At 39.3% G+C, this 18,724-nt stretch overlaps 1 protein-coding gene across 1 annotated transcript in view; it reads left to right on the top strand.

Moving 5' to 3' along the window:
- The window catches only part of LOC143040670 (ADAM 17-like protease), a 33,176-nt gene extending 14,907 nt beyond the window's left edge, over positions 1-18,269 (top strand). The window contains exons 8-13 of the mRNA XM_076211937.1: positions 1,881-2,019; positions 2,493-2,728; positions 2,951-3,392; positions 5,723-5,838; positions 7,349-7,545; positions 17,270-18,269. Coding sequence (XP_076068052.1) covers positions 1,881-2,019; positions 2,493-2,728; positions 2,951-3,392; positions 5,723-5,838; positions 7,349-7,545; positions 17,270-17,525 — 1,386 coding nt within the window. The 3' untranslated portion in view covers positions 17,526-18,269. The remainder of the gene's footprint in view (positions 1-1,880; positions 2,020-2,492; positions 2,729-2,950; positions 3,393-5,722; positions 5,839-7,348; positions 7,546-17,269) is intronic.
- The last annotated feature ends 455 nt before the right edge of the window (positions 18,270-18,724 follow it).

Here is an 18,724-nt window from a genome sequence, read left to right as displayed (position 1 = left end):
GCGTTAAGTCTAGGTGTGCATTTGTTTTTTATGTTTGTGAGGTGTTGTTTGAAAGACATGGATGTATCGTATGTTACTTCACACCAGAAATCCAAGGCCTCATCAGACAACGTGACACACTTAAACACGATACCCCCACACCTATCCCTCAAAACATAGCAGACCAAATACAAACACTAAACACTGTGATTGCCAATAAAATACATGAACAAAAAACACAAAATTGGCAAAACTTTATCAATACACTTGATCACAAAACAAACACCAGCAAATTGTACAAAACACTCAACAGCATCACACTATCCAACACTAACACTACACGCTCTCACGCAGCAATAATCACAACAACAGATAATCTACCCTCAAACAGACAACAAGCAAACGCACTCATACGTCATTTTGCACAGACGAGCCATCTTACATCTCACCCTGACGACCGACGCACCATTCGACGTAAGAAAGACTTTCCCACAGACTCAGACTATACACCCTTCATAGACAGTCAGACAAAACTCATAATGCATAGTCTCAAGCACTCATCTGCCTGTGGCCCTGATAACATAAGCAACATCCACCTAAAACACATTGGACCACAAGGTATACACGCACTCACAAACATTGCAAACTACAGCTATTCACACAACACTATACCCGACATCTGGAAGCATGGTAAAATAATCACCATCCCAAAACCGAACAAAGACCCAACAATCCCATCATCGCACCGCCCAATCACACTTCTCTGCACCCCCTCTAAAGTCATTGAACGCCTAATACTTAAACTTGTCACACCATATATTCCCCTTGCTGACTCACAACACGGTTTTAGGCCACTACACTCCACAAACACTCTTCTGACAAACCTCACACAAAGAATTTTTGATGGCATCAATTCAGATAGGCCCCACCACAGAACACTTCTTATAACATTGGACATTAGTAAAGCTTTTGATGCTATCCCCCGCCACAACCTAACAAATAAAATATATAACACAGACATGCACAATAACACCAAAAGATGGCTGGCCAATTATCTGGCAGGCAGGAATGCTCATGTGTCATATAATGGCCAATCATCGCACATCAGAAACATTAAGAACGGAGTACCGCAGGGCTCAGTTCTATCCCCCACATTATTTAATCTATACATGCATGACTTACCCACGCCAGACACCTCAGAAATATGATCCAAGTGGAAATACTTGGTGGCAGTATTCTTTTCCCCCCACCCAGGGCAGATGACAAGGTGGAGGGGTGACCCGTCATCCAGGAGGTGCTAAGATATGAGGGAGGGTGGAGGGGGGAGGAGTGTATTTAGGGATGGAATGGGTGGGAGTGGTTTTATGCCTTTTTCTTTTTGGCTACCTCCCTTGTAAGGGGGAAAAAGCCTTGGTATATGTATGTATCTATCTATCTATTTATGTATATATAATATATATCTATATATATATATATATATATATATATATATATGTATATATATGTATATGTATATATATATACATATATATATATGTATATATATATATGGGAAAGGTGGAGGGGGAAACACGGGTCTTTATCTGATTATCGAGTTTATTCCTGACCGGTTTCGCTTACAATAGCTTCTTCAGAGGAGTGTTTCCCCCTCCACCTTTCCCATAATTTGTCCCAATGTCTCTACATATATATATATATATATATTATGTATGTATATATATATATGAATTCAGTGTCCTTAATGAAGCCATATTAGGGGAGGTTATGACTAGCCAAGTAATTATACAGATCACATGTATTATTTTTTTGTTCACGGCTTTTAACCCAATGAGTACATTTATTTAATTTATTATTTATCTATTTATTTACTTTATTAATATTATATTTGTTTTTTCTTGCAGGTTTTCAGTAGAGAATATTCCCACAAAGATTACTGCTTAGCCCACCTATTCACAGATATCAAGTTTGAGGGAGGCATTTTAGGGTTGGCATATGTTGGGTCACCCAGAAGAAATTCAGTTGGAGGCATATGCACACCTGGTAAGATGATGCACAATATACATTTCATATAGTGGGGCTGATACTCAGTCTCCAAATTGGACCTAAGATCTCTGTCATCTTCAATTGTATTTTCACCTTTTCATGTACAGAGGACTGACAGCCGGCAGTTGCTTCCCTCCTCTGACTTTTTTCAGCCAATAACATATAAACAGTTGTACATTAATAGAGCAGGCAACATTTCATTTCATTTTTTCCCAGAGAAATTGATGGGTGGGTTCAGGGACCATTGCCAGTCATCATTGGGCTGCAGGTTTCCAGACCATGAAATTGGAAGCAATATTAATTATTGTTATTGGTGGTTGTGTGTGTGCTGATACAATATGTACCTACAGAGGGACGTATATAGCTATATTTGTGTTGAAGGTTGACATTATAGTGTGGAATTTTAAGTTTATATGATATAGAAACCACTATTATTTCAAGATGATATGTACACGTTTCTCTACTTTCAGAGTACTTCAAGAATGGCCACACTCTTTACCTGAACTCAGGTCTCAGCTCATCCCGAAATCACTATGGCCAGCGTGTCATCACTCGAGAAGCAGATTTGGTCACTGCTCATGAGTTTGGACACAACTGGGGTTCAGAGCATGATCCTGACCTCCCAGACTGCAGCCCAAGTGCCAGCCATGGCGGATCATACTTGATGTATACATATTCTGTATCAGGATATGATATCAACAACAAGGTTTGAGCATCATAAAGTATTTACATCTAGAAGAAGTACATCATTTAGGCTCTCTAGAAAATAAAGTCACTGGTTTAGAACTCATTAATGGCATTGAATATTGCATGTATGGTAGACTTGCAGTGATACACAGTATGTGATCTTGTTGCATTTTATTATTTAAAAAAAATTCCTTGCTTCAATTACAAGGTGTTTGCTTATGTATACAATCTCCTATTTCAGCAATTTTCGCCATGTAGTCTACGAGCTATAAGAGCTGTGTTACTTGCCAAGTCATCAAGGTGCTTTACTGAGCCAGAGGAGTCCTACTGTGGAAACCAGCGTGTTGAGGGACAGGAGGAATGTGATGCAGGGCTTGTTGGACAAGACAATGAAGATCCCTGTTGTGACAAACACTGCAAGCTTCGTCCATCTGTTGCATGCAGTGATCGTAACTCTCCATGTTGTGCAAGATGTCAGTTTATGAGTGGGGGTGTTGAATGCAGAGAGGAGCAACTTGCAACATGTGAAAATGTATCGAAGTGTACTGGTATGAAGGCAGAGTGTCCCAAGGCAAGTCCAATGCCTAATGGTACTCCATGTGTTGAAAAGGGCAAATGCTTCCAGGGACAATGTCTACCCTTCTGCGAGACTCAGAATTTGCAAAGCTGCATGTGTGACACAAGTAAGACCACAGTGCACATAACTTTTAACCTGTCTTTTCTTGCCCCGTCTGCATGATATTGTGAGGTAAAATCTTCTCAGTAGAATGCAGCTGATACTTAGGGTCTATATAGGGTGCCCCTATGGACCAGAGTCACATATCATTTTGTCGATGATAGAGGAAATATCCATTCATAGGGAAATTGTACTTATTATATTGTAACTATCCCTCCATTATGCTGTCCCTCCCACTCTTGATACTGTCCTGTACCACTTCTCTGAATATACATTTCCTTTTTTGCCAAACCTAAAAAATCAAAGGCATAAAGGCTCTGGGAGTTTTCCAATAGGAACCCTAAGGTTTGGGTCTTTTAATGTTCATGGATGTAATACAGATGAGAATGTTTGTGAGAAGAAAGATGGATGTCTTGGCTTTGAGTGAAACTAAGTTGAAAGAGAGGGGCAAGTTTAAGTTTGGGAGTGTAGTTGGGAGGGTGTCAGAAGAAAGGATGAGGGAGAGAATGGGTGGCTGTATTAGTAAGTGAAGAGATAGGTAAATGTGTGGTGTAGTGGAAGGAGGTTTCTTCAAGGTTAATGTGGATGAAGGTGAAACTAGGAAGGAAGATGTGGGTCTTTGTAAGTGCATATGGGCCTGGTAGTGAGAAGAGTGTAGAGGAAAGGGAGGCTTTTTGGATAGATTTAGATGAGTGCATAGAGGGTTTAGGGAGAAATGTCAGTGTAGTGGTATTATAAAGGAAGAACAAAATAAAACAGATGTGAATTGGGGGAAGAGCAGAGAAAAAAACTTTTTTTTTCTTCCAGAGCCATTTTTTTTTTTTTTTTTTTCACCAGAGCCATTTTTTTAATTACCAGAGCCATGTTTTATACTTCCAGAGCCATGTTTTTGCAGGTTCGATTTCCTCCAAACTATTGGAAGGCTAACTCATTACTCATGTGGAAATACACGACAAGCCTTGCAATACACCGTTAGAGTACCATCACTGCCCCGATCCACTTCAAGCCAATCTAGGTTCTATGAGCGTATAGTAGATTCATGCTTTACTGGTTTTCGTTTTCCTTGGCCCTTGCCCATAGAGTTTGAATTAGGCTTTGCTGGTCCAGAAGCGGTTCCTGCCATCAAAACACTCTCCCTCGATTCTGAAAAGACTGAATCTGAGGGCAAACCATCTTCACTCATCTTTACTCGCTTCACTAGAAATCGCTCCATGATATACGATCATCGAAAGTAGCACGATAGTCGTGTAGAGTCTAGTCAACATGTACTAGTATACGCGCGCATGCAGCTGATACGAAGCTAGGCTAGGTAAGCCATTGAATTCTAGCAGCTATACTGCGTACACATACGTACGTACATCAGCAAATTAAAGTTGATTGATTTGTTGCGTTTATGATATCGATTGATAATGCAATGATTGATCACAGTTAAGTTGTGTTTGCTCTGATCCTTTCATCAATGGTGATGGGATTCAGGGATTGCTAAATGATGGATAATGCATGAAAAACGTTGAATCTTGCCGCGGGAGCAATTTTTTTGTGGGGGATCGCTCCCGCTATTAGATTTGCGAGAGCGACATTGGAACTTTCCCGAGCGAAATCGCTCGTCACTCCCGTGTATTTTTTTCGCTGGGGAAGAGTATGGCAAAATTTTGAAAGTAATAAAAAGATGTTTTGGAAAGAAATTAAGAGGGGAAAGGGAGGGAAATCAAGTAGAGAAGAAAAAGTAAAAGATGCAGATGGAGAGATGATGATGGAAGAAACGGCAGTAAGAGGAAGATGGGCAGAGTATTTTAGGGAGTTGCTAAATGTGAAGGAGGATAGAGAGGGAAAAGTAGCTGCAGTGGGAGATGCTAAGAAAATAACAGTGATGAATGAGGAAAATGGAGAAGAAATAAGAAAAGATAAGGTGAAAGCAGTTATTAAAACGATGAGAGTAGGTAAGGCACCTGAGTTAGATGAGTGTCGTGTGGAGTGTCAAAAAATGGAGGTAGAGTGATGGTGGACTGGCTGGTGAGGTTGTTTAATGTTTGTTTAAAAAAGAGAGGAAGAAAAAGAAAGATGTGGAAAGAGAAGGAGAAAAAGAAGGAAAGAGATACTTTTTGAATAGAGATTAGCAAGTGTTTGTGTATGAGTTGGGGAAGTAGGAGATCAGTGTTGTAGAATTCCTCTGCCCCATAACACATGCCTAGAGCTTACATAATGTCAGTTATGTCATTGTATCTATAACTACATTTATGATTTATGGTGTTATTATGATGCAATTCTTTAGATATAAATTTCAATTTTTTCTGGTTCTTTTATTGCTTTTGAACAATAACATATTGTTCTTTTCAGTTGAAAATGCATGTAAGCGCTGCTGCAGAAAGACATTGAATGATTCCTGTTACCCTGTTGAACCAGTAGACATTTTGTCCGATGGCACACCATGCATTCATGGATTCTGCAACAAGGTTACTATCAGATATCTTCATCTTGTAAACTTGATCAAATTTATTAAGTCATAGATTAAAGAATGGTTGTAAATGGATAAAGAAATGATGTAGCCCCAAAGAATGCTCTTGCTTACTCCATAATGTTTTGAGTGGATGGAGGGGTGGGGAAATCACCATATAAGGAAGTGGCATGGGTAAACCAATTCCACTTATCAGGCTCAACTGTGGAGACACTGTCTCACTTCATTGCCTGACCTGACATTTTAGCCTTTCATCCATGAGTTGCTGAGATTGAAGTTGGCAATAAACGAGTTTTTGATGGGTGTGGGGTATATACATATGCTTTGACTCAGCCCACCCCACCCCACCCTAACTGGGGGAAAAGGCTCCTTAGTATGTACATCCAATCTGAGTATCGAACTCTTTAAGCATGGAAGCATACTTAATAGCTTTTATTCTAGCATGCATAAGGTGCCTTGCCACATACTTATACATCTTGTGCCTTACCATGGGAAAGCAAAGAGGTGATGAGATAGGATCTATCTAATTACCAAGAGCTTTTCCCCCTTATAAGGGAGGTAGCCAAGTCAAAGGCATGTACATACTCCCACCCATTCCACTCCCATACACCTCCCTTCCCCCCCCCCCCCCCTCATCTTGGCTCCTCATGGATGATGGGTCATTCCTGTATTCTGCCCACTGCCCTGGGTCTGAAGCAATGTAGCAAGACATAGTACATCCAAAGCAAGGTCTTTTCACTTAATCGGTGACCCCCCCTCCCCCCCCCCGGTCCCCCGTCCCTTCATGCAGAAAAAGAGAAGAATGAAAGCCCTTTGGGTTGTATCAAATTACCATTTACACATAAGCACCCCCCTACCCCCATCCCCCACCCCTCCCTTCCTTGCATAACAGTATCATCTATACACTGTCTCCATTCATCCCCATCTTCTGCCTACTCCCTCCCTTGCTCAACAGACATTCCTCTCTTTCTCAATGCCCCATTCACCTCATCCATCCATCTCATCCTCAGTTGTCCCTTCAAGTTCACTCCCTCCACCTCTGCCCTTCACACCTCTTTTACTAATCTTTCATCACTCATTGTTTCCATGTGTCCAAACCATCCCAATAATCTTTCATTAGTCCTATCTACCATCTCCTTTTCCACTTCCACTTTCATCCTCACCTTCTCGTTTTTCACACCATCCAACCTAGTAACCTCTACCATACTTCTCAGACATTTCATCTCAAACACATTTAAACTTTTCCTCTCTGCCTCTCATAAATTCCAAGTCTGCATTTGTAGAATTGAACTCAGACTGAAGAACGTCAGTTGAATGAAATGGTCTTTCAATAGTTGGAATAAAATAGATTCACCTTGTTGAAGAGGTTAGAGTTACAATTGAAACTCTCATTGTCAGAGGTACTACAAACTTCTTGTATTGACTTAGTTGTTACTTTGCTTGAGGATTTTCATGTGCTTTTATCTTTGGAGTCTTGTGTTATTACAACATCATTGTTTTTTTGACAGGGAAAGTGCGAGAAGACTGTGCAAGATGTGGTTGAGCGTTTCTGGGATATCATAGAAGATATTAGCATCAATACTGTGCTCATGTTCTTACGTGACAACATTGTTGGAACCGTTATCATTATATCTGTCATCATCTGGATCCCTGCATCATGTATCTTCAGTTATGTCGACAGAAAACGTCAGGAAGAATACAGAAAGTATGTTCAGTGGTATTATAGCAACCAGTTGGTACACCCATCTGACAGAGTTAGGATAATTGACAGCAAACGTAGTAGACTTCCCAATCCTTGCCAGCATAGCATACAAGAAAGACCTGAAGTTGATAATAGACAGACTCTTGGTACTCCTCAGTGTGCTCCGATAACACAACGTTATGCAAGTGCAATTTGAACTTTTGCGGAGGTGGTTTGATGATAGCTGGTGTCTTTCATTCATACAAAGATATACATATGATTTCTTCTTATTTAACTCCTAGGCACTCAATAGCAGAATGGCAATGATGATCATTCATTCCGATATGAACATACCAGTAATGCACTTCACATCCATTCGTCAGTATTGGACTTGTCCACTACAATCCCCATTTTGTCACTAATACATCTTACATGTACATACCAGAGGCCCTTTTCACCTTGTAAGTGAGAAATAAAGAGGTGAGGTGGAGAGTAGGGGTGGAAAAGGAGATGGGAGATAAGGTTGATGAAAGAGTATTGGGATAGTTTGGACACATGGAAAAAATGAGTGAAGAAAGATTAGTAAAAAAAAGTGTGGAAGGCAGAGGTGGATGGAGTGAACATGAGGGGGTGACCAAGGATGAGGTGGATGGATGGAGTAAAAGGGGCATTGAGCAAGGGGGGGGGGGATGTCTGTTGACGAAAGAAAGGAGAAGACAGAAGATAGGGGTGAGTGGAGAATGGCTGTGTGTGGATGATACTGTGATGCATGGAAGAGAGTGGGTAGGGGATAAGGGAGGCTAGGGAGTGGTTATGTGTGAAGGATATTTTGATGTAGCCCAAAAGGATTTTTTCCCATCTTCGATGTTACTGCATAAGGGGACAGAAAGGCATTGGGTTGCTGATTAAATGAAGTGCCCTTGCTGTGGATGTGCTGTAGTATCTTGCTGCATTGCTTCTGACCTAGGGCAATGGGCAAGGTGCAGGGATGACCCATCATCCTGGAGGAGCCAAGATGAGAGGGAGGGAGGGGTGGTGAATGGGGGTGAAAAGATTGGGGATGAAATGGGTGGAAGTGGAATTATATATATAAATATATCTATATATATATATATATATATATATATATATATTTATATATATATATATATATATATATATATGTGTGTGTGTGTGTGTAAGAGGGTGGCTGAGTCAAAGCACACAGCCACCACATACATATTAAAACCTATTCAGTACCCCTCCCATCTCAGCATTTCAATGTATTACATTGATGTAATACACTTTGATCCAAACAAACAAATTTTGTTAGTGGGATTGTATGAAAACTATGGGTTTGTGTTGTGCAGGTTAGGCTTTGCTAAAAGTTCATGTAGATTTTTACAAAAGTGTATTTTACTATACATCTTTATATGGGGGGACGGAGAAGGGGGGTCGCCGATTTAATGAAGCGGTCTTGCTGTGGATGTGCTGTGTCCTGCGACACTGCTTCTGACCCAGGGCAGTGGACAGGGTGCAGGGATGACCCGTCATCTAGGAGGTGCTAAGATGGGAGGGAGGGTGGAGGGGTGTGGAGTGTTTTCGGGGATGAAATGGGTGGGAATATTTGTGTGCCTTGTCCTTTTTGGCTACCCCCCTGGTAAGGGGGAAAAAGGCCTTGGTATATGTATGTATGTATTGTACTATAAAAATCTTAATTTTCATATTTGGGCATATGGAAGGAGTGAGTGAAGAAAGACTAGCAAAAAAGATTGTTGAAGGTGGTGGTGAATGGAGTAAAGTTTGGGGAAGAACAAAAATGAGGTGGATGGACAAGATGAAAAGTACGTTGAATGCAAGAGAAATGTTTATGAACCTGGGAATGGAGATTGCAAGAGATAGGTGTGCATGGAAAGTGATCATGAATGTACAAGGTATTGGTGTGGCCTAAAGAGATTTCTTTTTGTGTGTTCAGTAAATCCTCATGTGGATTAAACAGGAGGGTCACCATGTAATGAATCGGTAGGGGTAAACCAACTTGTGCTGTTGGGCTCTATTGTGGAGGTGCTGTGTCTCGCTTGCCTCTGACCCAAGCAATAGGTTGGAGATGAGGATGACCTGTCATCCACAAAGAGGTAAGATGGAAGGGACAACAAATGGGTTATTGGATGGGTGTGGGGGATAAGTGGAGGGCGGGTATATGCTTTGACTCAGCCGCCTCCCTCTATTAGTAGGAAAGAGTCTTTTGGTATATGTATGTAAATATTCTCACCTTATTTTCATCCTCATCTTTATAGCAGTTTTGTATGTTTCTTCATTGAATGTGTGTGCTTTTGCTTTCAGAGTTGTCGATAGTGAACACTAGATTTAGGATTCATGAATGTTTATCTCATTTTGCTCTTGCAAATTTTGGTATTTTGCATTAAGAAATGAACACAAACTCTAGTAAACCATCTAGTCTTAACCTCATTTTGTATTCATGTATAAAAATATTGTGGGAAAGAGAATGAAAGGAATAAATTGGGAGCTAATCATTGTCTTGGGTACAGTGTAGACAAAATTAGCTCAATTTTGAACTAACATTCCAGTGAATTAACCTATTACAATTTATGTAGTTAGTCATATGCTGGCATATTGTTGTTTCTGTCATTAGCAGGTATGTATTGGTGTAACTATTTTCAACTCCTTTCAATCAGTGGTATATAATACTAATGACCCACTTTCAGAGAAGTATGGGCGAAAGTAAAAAGATCCATATATTTTGATCACTAACTGTGATCCTCTTCAGCAGATCTGCTGAAGAGGATCACAGTTAGTGATCAAAATATACGGATCTTTTTACTTTCACCTATTCTTCTCCAAAAGTGGGTCATTAGTATTATGTTACAAATGTGCTACGACATTACTTTGTTGTCATTGGTATATGTTTCAGATATTTTATTCTTGCCAATGCCTGACAATTTTATTCTGTTGAGTGATGTTCTGTGGGCTAAAGGAGGTTACAGTTATTTGAGACCTTCTTCAGTCAAAGGACTTCTCCTCAACTGAATGGAATATTATCAAGTGCAAATTTTAAAATATTCAGTCTTGTTGAAGGAGGTGGTAATTTAATAAGACTTCTCCTCAACTGAACAGAATATTAATTATCAAGAGCAAATTTTAAAATATTCAGTCTTGTTGAAGGTGGTAACTTAAAAAGAGATGGAAGAGGACAAGTCAATTTTCTGTCTTACTCATATTTTATTGATTTTATCTGTATCAACATGAACACTGTAAAGAATGGTATATGGTAATAATTAGTTAATGATGCAGTAAGGACTTTGTGTATTAAGCATAGGTGGGCATTGTAAATAAATTTCATTTCTGCAGTTGCAAGTCTGCAAACTTCTTGACATTGCTGTAATGCAAATGTAAGTCTGCAGACAAGAGCAGTTTTGTCTTTCACTGCTATGACATTAGTTTTGTTTTATTCTGAACATCATCAGAGGATTTTGATATTTTACTAAATTTATTATATTTTCATATTTATCGGGTTGATGATATATAATTGACATTAATTAGATTAGTATATTAGACTGCCTTTAACAGAAAAATGGGTAGATGATTAAACCAACTTGTGGGTATGGTTTGCAGTTCGCAGAAGCATTTCAGTATAAGCAAAACTACAATTATTTCTAATGTTTAGTGCAATGGCAAAACAACAATCAAAAAGACAATTTTACACTTGCATAGTTAATGGTTTGCAGAAGGGCCCACCTCTAATAGTAAGTTGAGCAAATTCAACCATTTCAATTACCTTTTATAGATGATATCTTGTATTTCCTATTATCATTAATTTGATTGGAAAATATTGTGTTCTTACTATACATTAGTTTGTTCATGCCAAAGCTTATAAGTTTTAAGGAAAAAAGTACAAAAACTCACTTAACCCTTATGCATCCAGGGGGGATTGATTACTCCATAAATAACTTTTTGTACATTAGTGGAGAGAAAAACTTTGATTGTTCTTGATTAGAATTAGAAATGTGGAGGTAAGGCAGGGAGTGGGGATAGAAAGGGAGTTGGTAAGTAAGGTAGGTCAGAGTGCTGAGGTGGTTTGGACTTATACATACATACATATTTTCCCAGGGCTTTTTCCCCCTTACAAGGGAGGTAGCCAAAGTCAAATATAAATCCACTCCCACCCATGTCATTGCCACATACTCCACTCCCATTCCACCCTTCCCTCCTTTTCTAACACCTTCCCCAAACTTCGTCACCAACCTCCTCAATCCTTTTTCTGATCCTGCCATAAGCACAGTGTCATCAGCAAACAAAAACTGGTATATCTCCCGCTTATCTCCACCTTCTTTAACCATTTCCAATCCCCAGCCCATTACCCTTGCGTTTACCTCTCACACCACCCCATCCATGTACAAATTGGTATTGGGCTTAGAAAAGAATGAATGAGGAATGACTAGCAAGGAGAGTTTGGAGAACAAAAATGGATGGAGTGAGCTTGAAAGAAAGACTAACATTGAGGTAGAGGGGACTTTGGCTGCATGTTAACCCATTCACTGCCGTTCACATTACATACATTTGTTCTGGCTACTGTCAGGCAACTTTATTCAGCCAAAGTATTGATTGTGCTACAGAAGGGTTAAACAGTGAGCTTGTTAAACAAGTATTTACCTGTGTCTTGCTACATGGCTTCTGACCCAGGGCAGTGGGCGAGATGCAGGGATGACCCATCATCCAGGAGGACCCAAGAAAAGAAGGGAGGGGTGGAGTATGTGGGGAGGTTATAGGTGGGTATGGATTCATGCCTTTTGATTTTGGCTACCTCCCATGTAAGGGGTAAAAAGTCCTTGGTGTAGGTATGTATGTACTAGTTGTGGATATTGAATGTATATAAAGTGGCATACATATTTTCTCCTTGCTGGTCAAATTCTAAGATGGTAAATACAAGGGACTTCATTATTCTGGGAGATAGGGTTGATGAAAGAGTATTAGGATGGCTTGGACACATGGAAAGAATGAGTGAAGAAAGATTAGTAAAAGAAGTGTGGAAGGCGGAGGTGGAAGGAGTGAATATGAGGGGGCGTCCTAGGATGAGATGGATGGATGTGGTGAAAGGGGCTTTACAAAAGAGAGGAATGTCTGTGGAGGAATGATGGGAGAGGACAGAAGATAGGAGTGAATGGAGAAGGGTTGTGTATAGATGAGGCTGTGATGCATGAGGGGGAGTGGGTGGGGGATGGGGGGTGAGGAAGTACGTATGAGAAAAAATTTGACACAGCCCGAAGGGATTTCTCCCCGTCTTCTCCTTTTCTGCATGAGGGGATGGAGAGGGGGGGGTCGCCGAATTTATGAAGCGGCCTTGCTGTGGATGTGCTGTGTCTTGCGACACTGCTTCTGACCCAGGGCAGTGGACAGGATGCAGGGATGACCCATCATCCAGGAGGTGCCGAGATGGGAGGGAGGGAGGGAGGAGGGTGGAGGGAGTAAAATATATGGGAAATGAAATGGGTGGGAGTGATTTCTATGCCTTTTTCTTTTTTGGCTACCCCCTGCGTAAGGGGGAAAAAGCCTTTGGTATATGTATGTACTTCATTATTCTCTAATTCAAATAGTGTGTGGATTGGTTTGTGTGTGTGGATTGTTGATACTCTGAAGGTTGCAGATCTTCAATAGAGACCAGTGGTGACAGATTGATAATTATATCACAAAAGCCTTAGTTTAAATTTACAAATGTAAAGATTAGAGGGGTTTTAAGAAAAAAAAATATAGGAAGAGTTATTTGATGGTAAATGGTAGGAATCCCTTAATCATCATGCAGTGAGGGATGCATGTGGGCTAAAACACTGGAGCTATTTTGTACTTTATTTATTTATTAACTATTATTATTATTTATTATTATTATTTTTTTTTTATCATGTTTCTGATATTTTTGTACCTGAAATATATTCATTTTGGAAGCCTTGCTCACTCATAGATCATAATTTGTAGCTAACTGGAACTTATTTGTACAAATGAAAGTTTTATATATACAAACATGGTATGTTTTTTTACACTAACTGCAGCAATTTTTCTTTCTAATATGTACTTGGGCTAACCATAATTTCATGAAGGCACAGCTGTCATGTTCTTTGCTACACATGAAAAAATGCATATTCCTAGAATGTAATAGTATATGCTTAAGGTTAAATGAAAACTTTCTTTTTATAAGAAAGCACATCCATTTACTTATTTTCTTTTGAAAATGCAAGTTGTATAACAAAAGGCATGACATCACCTCATTGCTTGAATTAACTGTGTGCTCATTTGTCCCTTGTCCAACATTGTCCTTGGTCTTGTCAAGTGCATTGTCTCCCCTAACACTCTGTTTTCTGTTTGGTAAGACAATTATTGCCCATGCCTTCCTTCTGTGGATTGTGGAGAACAAGGTAAGTCAAAATATCAAACTTTCATCATATCTTGGTGATTGTGAATCTCTTAGTCAATTGTCTTTTCATGTTTAATTAGCAGTATATCCAGTATAATTTTTTCATGCTTTCTACCTTGTAAGCAACTTTCATTTCTGTTGGAGTTTGTAGATTGAAATTTTATCCTTTGGTTTTTACTTAGATTTTTAAAAGATCTCTGTAAGTTTTAAGATAGATTAGCCCACACACATTCTCTTCTCTGAAATGTACCACATGCTTGAAATATGTTTCATTCACTGTATAATTTGCTTCTTTTTAATTTAATTTCCACTGCAATACATTACATTTACTATATTATATATATATATATATATATATATATATATATACACACACATATACCACTGGCTTTTTATCCCTTACAAGGGATGTAGCCATAAAGCACAGACATAATATAGACTCCCACCCATTCCATCCCCACATACTCCACTACCATTTACCCTACTCCCTCCCTCTTATCTTGGCACCTCCTGGATGATGGGTCATCCCTGCATCTTGTCCACTGCCCTGGGTCAGAAACAGTGTCGCAAGACACAGCACATCCACAGCAAAGCCGCTTCATTAAATTGGCGACCCCCCCTCTACGTCCCTTTCATGCAGAAAGGGAGAAGACGGGGAGAAATCCCTTCAGCCTATGTCAAAAATTTTCTCACGCATACTACCTCCCCCCCTCCCCCTCCCATTCCACCTCATACATCACAACATCATCCATATACAACCATTCTCCATTCACCCCTATCTTCTGTCTTCTCCCGTACTTCCTCAACAGATATCACCCTCTTTCCCAATGCCCCTTTTACATCTATCCATCTCATCCTTGGTCACCCCCATCATATTCACTCCTTCCGCCTCTGCCTTCCACACCTCTTTTACTAATCTTTCTTCACTCATTCTTTCCATATGACCAAACCATCCCAATACTCTTTCATCAACCCTATCTCCCAACTCCTTTTCCACCCCTGCTCTCCTCCTCACCTCCTCATTTCTCACCCTATCCAACCTAGTAATTCCCACCATACTTCTCAGGCATTTCATTTCAAACACATTCAAACTCCTCATCTCTTCCTCTTTTATGTTCTTTGTTTCTGCCCCATATAGTGCTGTTAGCGCAATCACTCCATACAATGTCCTCTTAGCATCCATTCTGAGATGTCTATTTCTCATTACACTTCTTTCAATCTACATTCTACCTCCACTCCTCTCTTTCCTGCCACATTCACACCCAAGTATCTAAGGCTATCCACTTCCTCCAGTCTCTCTCCCTTAACCTCTTCATTACAAGTCAAATTCTCATGGGTAGTATTAGCTGCCTGATGTATGATGATGCATTACAATACATACATACATATACCAAGGCTTTTTTCCCCCTTACAAGGGAGGTAGACAAAAAGGGAAAGGAATAAAATCATTTCCACCCATTCCATCCCTGAATGCACTCCACACCCCTCCACCCTCCCTCTTATCTGAGCACCTCCTGGATGACGGGTCATCCCTGCACCTTGTCCACTGCCCTGGATCAGAAGCAGTGTCGCAAGACACAGCACATCCACAACAAGGCCGCTTCATTAAATCGGTGACCCCCCCTCTCCGTCCCCCCATTGCATAAAAGGAGAGGACGGGGAGAAATCCCTTTGGGCTGCGTCAAATTTTGCTCACACATACTACCTCACCCCTCACCCCCCCCCCCTGCCCATTCCACCTCATCATCCATTACAATACTTGCATTATAAAATATAAAGTTACAGCTGTATTACTCATTCTCTTTCACTCTGAATATTAACAACCACAGAAAATATAATCAGGCCAGTTCACAGAATATGGGGGTCACTCAGATACAACTACAAAATAAATATAATCAAGATGCTGATGCCGGCATCCTCATATACCCACTCACTTCTCATGACGCCTACGTAGGCATCATCATATCAAAGGGATTAATACTTACATCCAATTTGCTGCCACTTTCTCCCCATGTACATCTCATCACCTTACTTTTACCCACATTTATCTTCAACTTCCTTCTTTCACACACCTTTCCAAACTGTTACTAACTTCCTTAATCCCTCCTCTGATCCTGCCACAAGTGCAGTGTCATCAGCAAACAACAACTGCTTTATCTCCTATTTTTTCTTCATTTTCTTTAACCATCTCTAATTCCTGACCCATTACCCTTGTGTTTACCTCTCACACCACCCCATTCATGTATAAATTGAACAGCCAAGGCGACATAACACATTCCTGGCAAAGTCCCACCTTTACCTCAAACCACTCACTCTCTCCATTTCTAATTCTAACACACGCTCTACTACTCTCATAAAAAATCTTGACTGCTCTTAAACAAGTTTGCTAATCTACTAGATACAGCTTTATCAGGGTGATATTGTTCCATTATGAATTTTGCCCCACTTCCTCTCCAATTGGGTTGATTGAAAACAGATATTTTGGTCTGCTGGAGTAAAAAAATTCTAAATTTTTTGGTGATACGTTCGAGAACTAAGGTTCTACTGTTATTGATACCTTAAATTTCACTGAGTGGAAAACCCACAGCCTTACAGTGGCTTGCAAAATATTCATGCCCTCCCATAGATCTTTTTGGGAAGAAACTGCTTCATACAGGACTGTGGGTACAATCACTCCACACAATTTTCTCTTTATAACCATCTCTAAAAATCTATTTCTCATAACACCTTGTATTCCACTCAGACATTGACTTGCAACATGGAATGCCAAATGCTTAAAACTTGCCACTTCCTCCTGCCTCTAAATCTTCTTAGATTCAATATGCCATCATCATTCTGTGTGGGTTTTTTTGTAAATGAAACCCAAGCCATTGAGTATACATGTTATGTATAATTACACTTAATTAATTGTGTATTTTATACTACTTAGTGTACATACCATCATTTGATTACTTTTAATGTTCTAGTCTCCTCTACCAATAGTAGATAAGGATTTGTATACTGTAGTTATAAAGTTACTTTAAGATCTATCTGATGTGAATGGCTGGCATGGGGTTTGGTTTAATGTTGATGGTCTGTTTTACAATTTCTTTTATGGAAGACTTTCTGGTGTTTGCACCTCTGAAGAATTGTACTGAATCATACTTCATTTGCATGATTTTGATGACTATTCATTTGTTTATTTAGTTAGATATGGTGTACAATTTCTTATACATGGAGAAGATCCAATTAGTTTATAGTTTTCTTTTGGTGATACTGTTCTGTTGGAAAATAGTGCACATACAAATATTTAACCAGTTACATTTACAATGTGTTGATCAATACTTTTTTCTGCTTCTTTTACAGGCAAGTTCAGCAATATGAAGAGTTTATCCAAAGATGGAAGGAGAGGGTTTTGGAAAGGATACCAGGAAAATCATGTCAGTTCCCAAGAGCACTGGGTTTTGCTGGAAAAGGTGGAAGAAGTGGATTTTCCCTAGCAGATGTTGTTGACAGTGCTGTTGAGCACAAAGGATTATTGGCTGATGTAAGTGAAGATGAAGAGACAAGTCAAAAACCTAAGAAGCCAAGTTTTCAGCGCATGGCCACTGTGGAATTGTAAACATTTTGTAATTGTGTCTTGCATATCAAGACATCTGTACAAATTTTATCATCAGTAGCAGTAGCTTTTAAAAAGTAACAATGTAATTTTCCAAAGAACTTAGAAGTTTTGTAATTTTCCAAAGAGATCTAAGAGATTTTAGAAAATGATTTATCATATACTTATAGCAGATAGTTTTTTATAACTTGACAGTGGCTATCATAAGCAAAATGGAATTGTATTCAACTCTGCCTGTTCAAGAATGAATTGCCTATCTTGGTCCTACTAATGGACTTATAATCGTTTTGTTTGGATCTCACCTATATGATTTTATTCATATTGGTATTCTTAGTCGAACCCTTTAACAGGTAAAGTGGACTTGTAATATATTTTTTCTGCCTCTCATAAGATAACACTTTGTTCAGGTCTGGAGTGTTTCTGGTATTTGCCAGATCATTTTATTCAGTTTTGGGGACACCTCTTGCCCTGGATAAAATTTATCTCAATGGTTAGGGTAGACTAAATCTTTTTATGATTCTTCTTAAGCCATACCACCACTTAAGGAGGAAAGATAGGTCATGCAAATAAAGAAAGAATAGTAGAAGGTATTTGGTCTAAATCTCAGCATTCTGAAGAAGATGCACAAGGAATAGAAAGCAGCTAAGGTTATCCTTGTGATTCTTTTACTGGGAATCTTCAGACTTGAAGTACAATAGATGGTGGTCTCCTGGGTCACCTAAAGCTCTCTCAGAAAAATGTTACACTGTTGCAAAACACATATGTGCTACTGTATGTGTTAAAGGCTTGGTAGGAGGTAGGAAGAATATTGAACTTGTATGTTATTATTATTTTAATAATAAGTTAGGGATAAATACCAATAATCAGAGTGATTCCTTTGAGACCACCATTTGAATTTCAGTGAATTACAAACAGATATTGAAACAGTTGCTCAATATCACTGTGTATTATGGTGTACTTTTGGTTATTTCATATGCTTATGCACAATTTCAGATGTGTGGACCTATTTTAGCTTTAATTTTTTTTATTTATACTCATCAATTTATATTGCCAGGAATCATATTTTGGGTTATAAGAACAGGAACCCTATTTCTCAGAATTCAACTAGTTGCACATAAATGTTTTGAGAAATGTTTTCCTGATGGGAAATATTTAAAAAAGTGCAAATTATCAAGAAAGATTTCTTGTCTCCAATTTCTACC

This window comes from Oratosquilla oratoria, chromosome 29, assembly GCF_046742065.1.
Source record: "Oratosquilla oratoria isolate Oo_2021 chromosome 29, ASM4674206v1, whole genome shotgun sequence".
Lineage (NCBI taxonomy): Eukaryota > Metazoa > Arthropoda > Malacostraca > Stomatopoda > Squillidae > Oratosquilla > Oratosquilla oratoria.
Note: the sequence above shows the minus strand (reverse complement) of the source record. Positions and strands in the feature narration are given on the sequence as shown.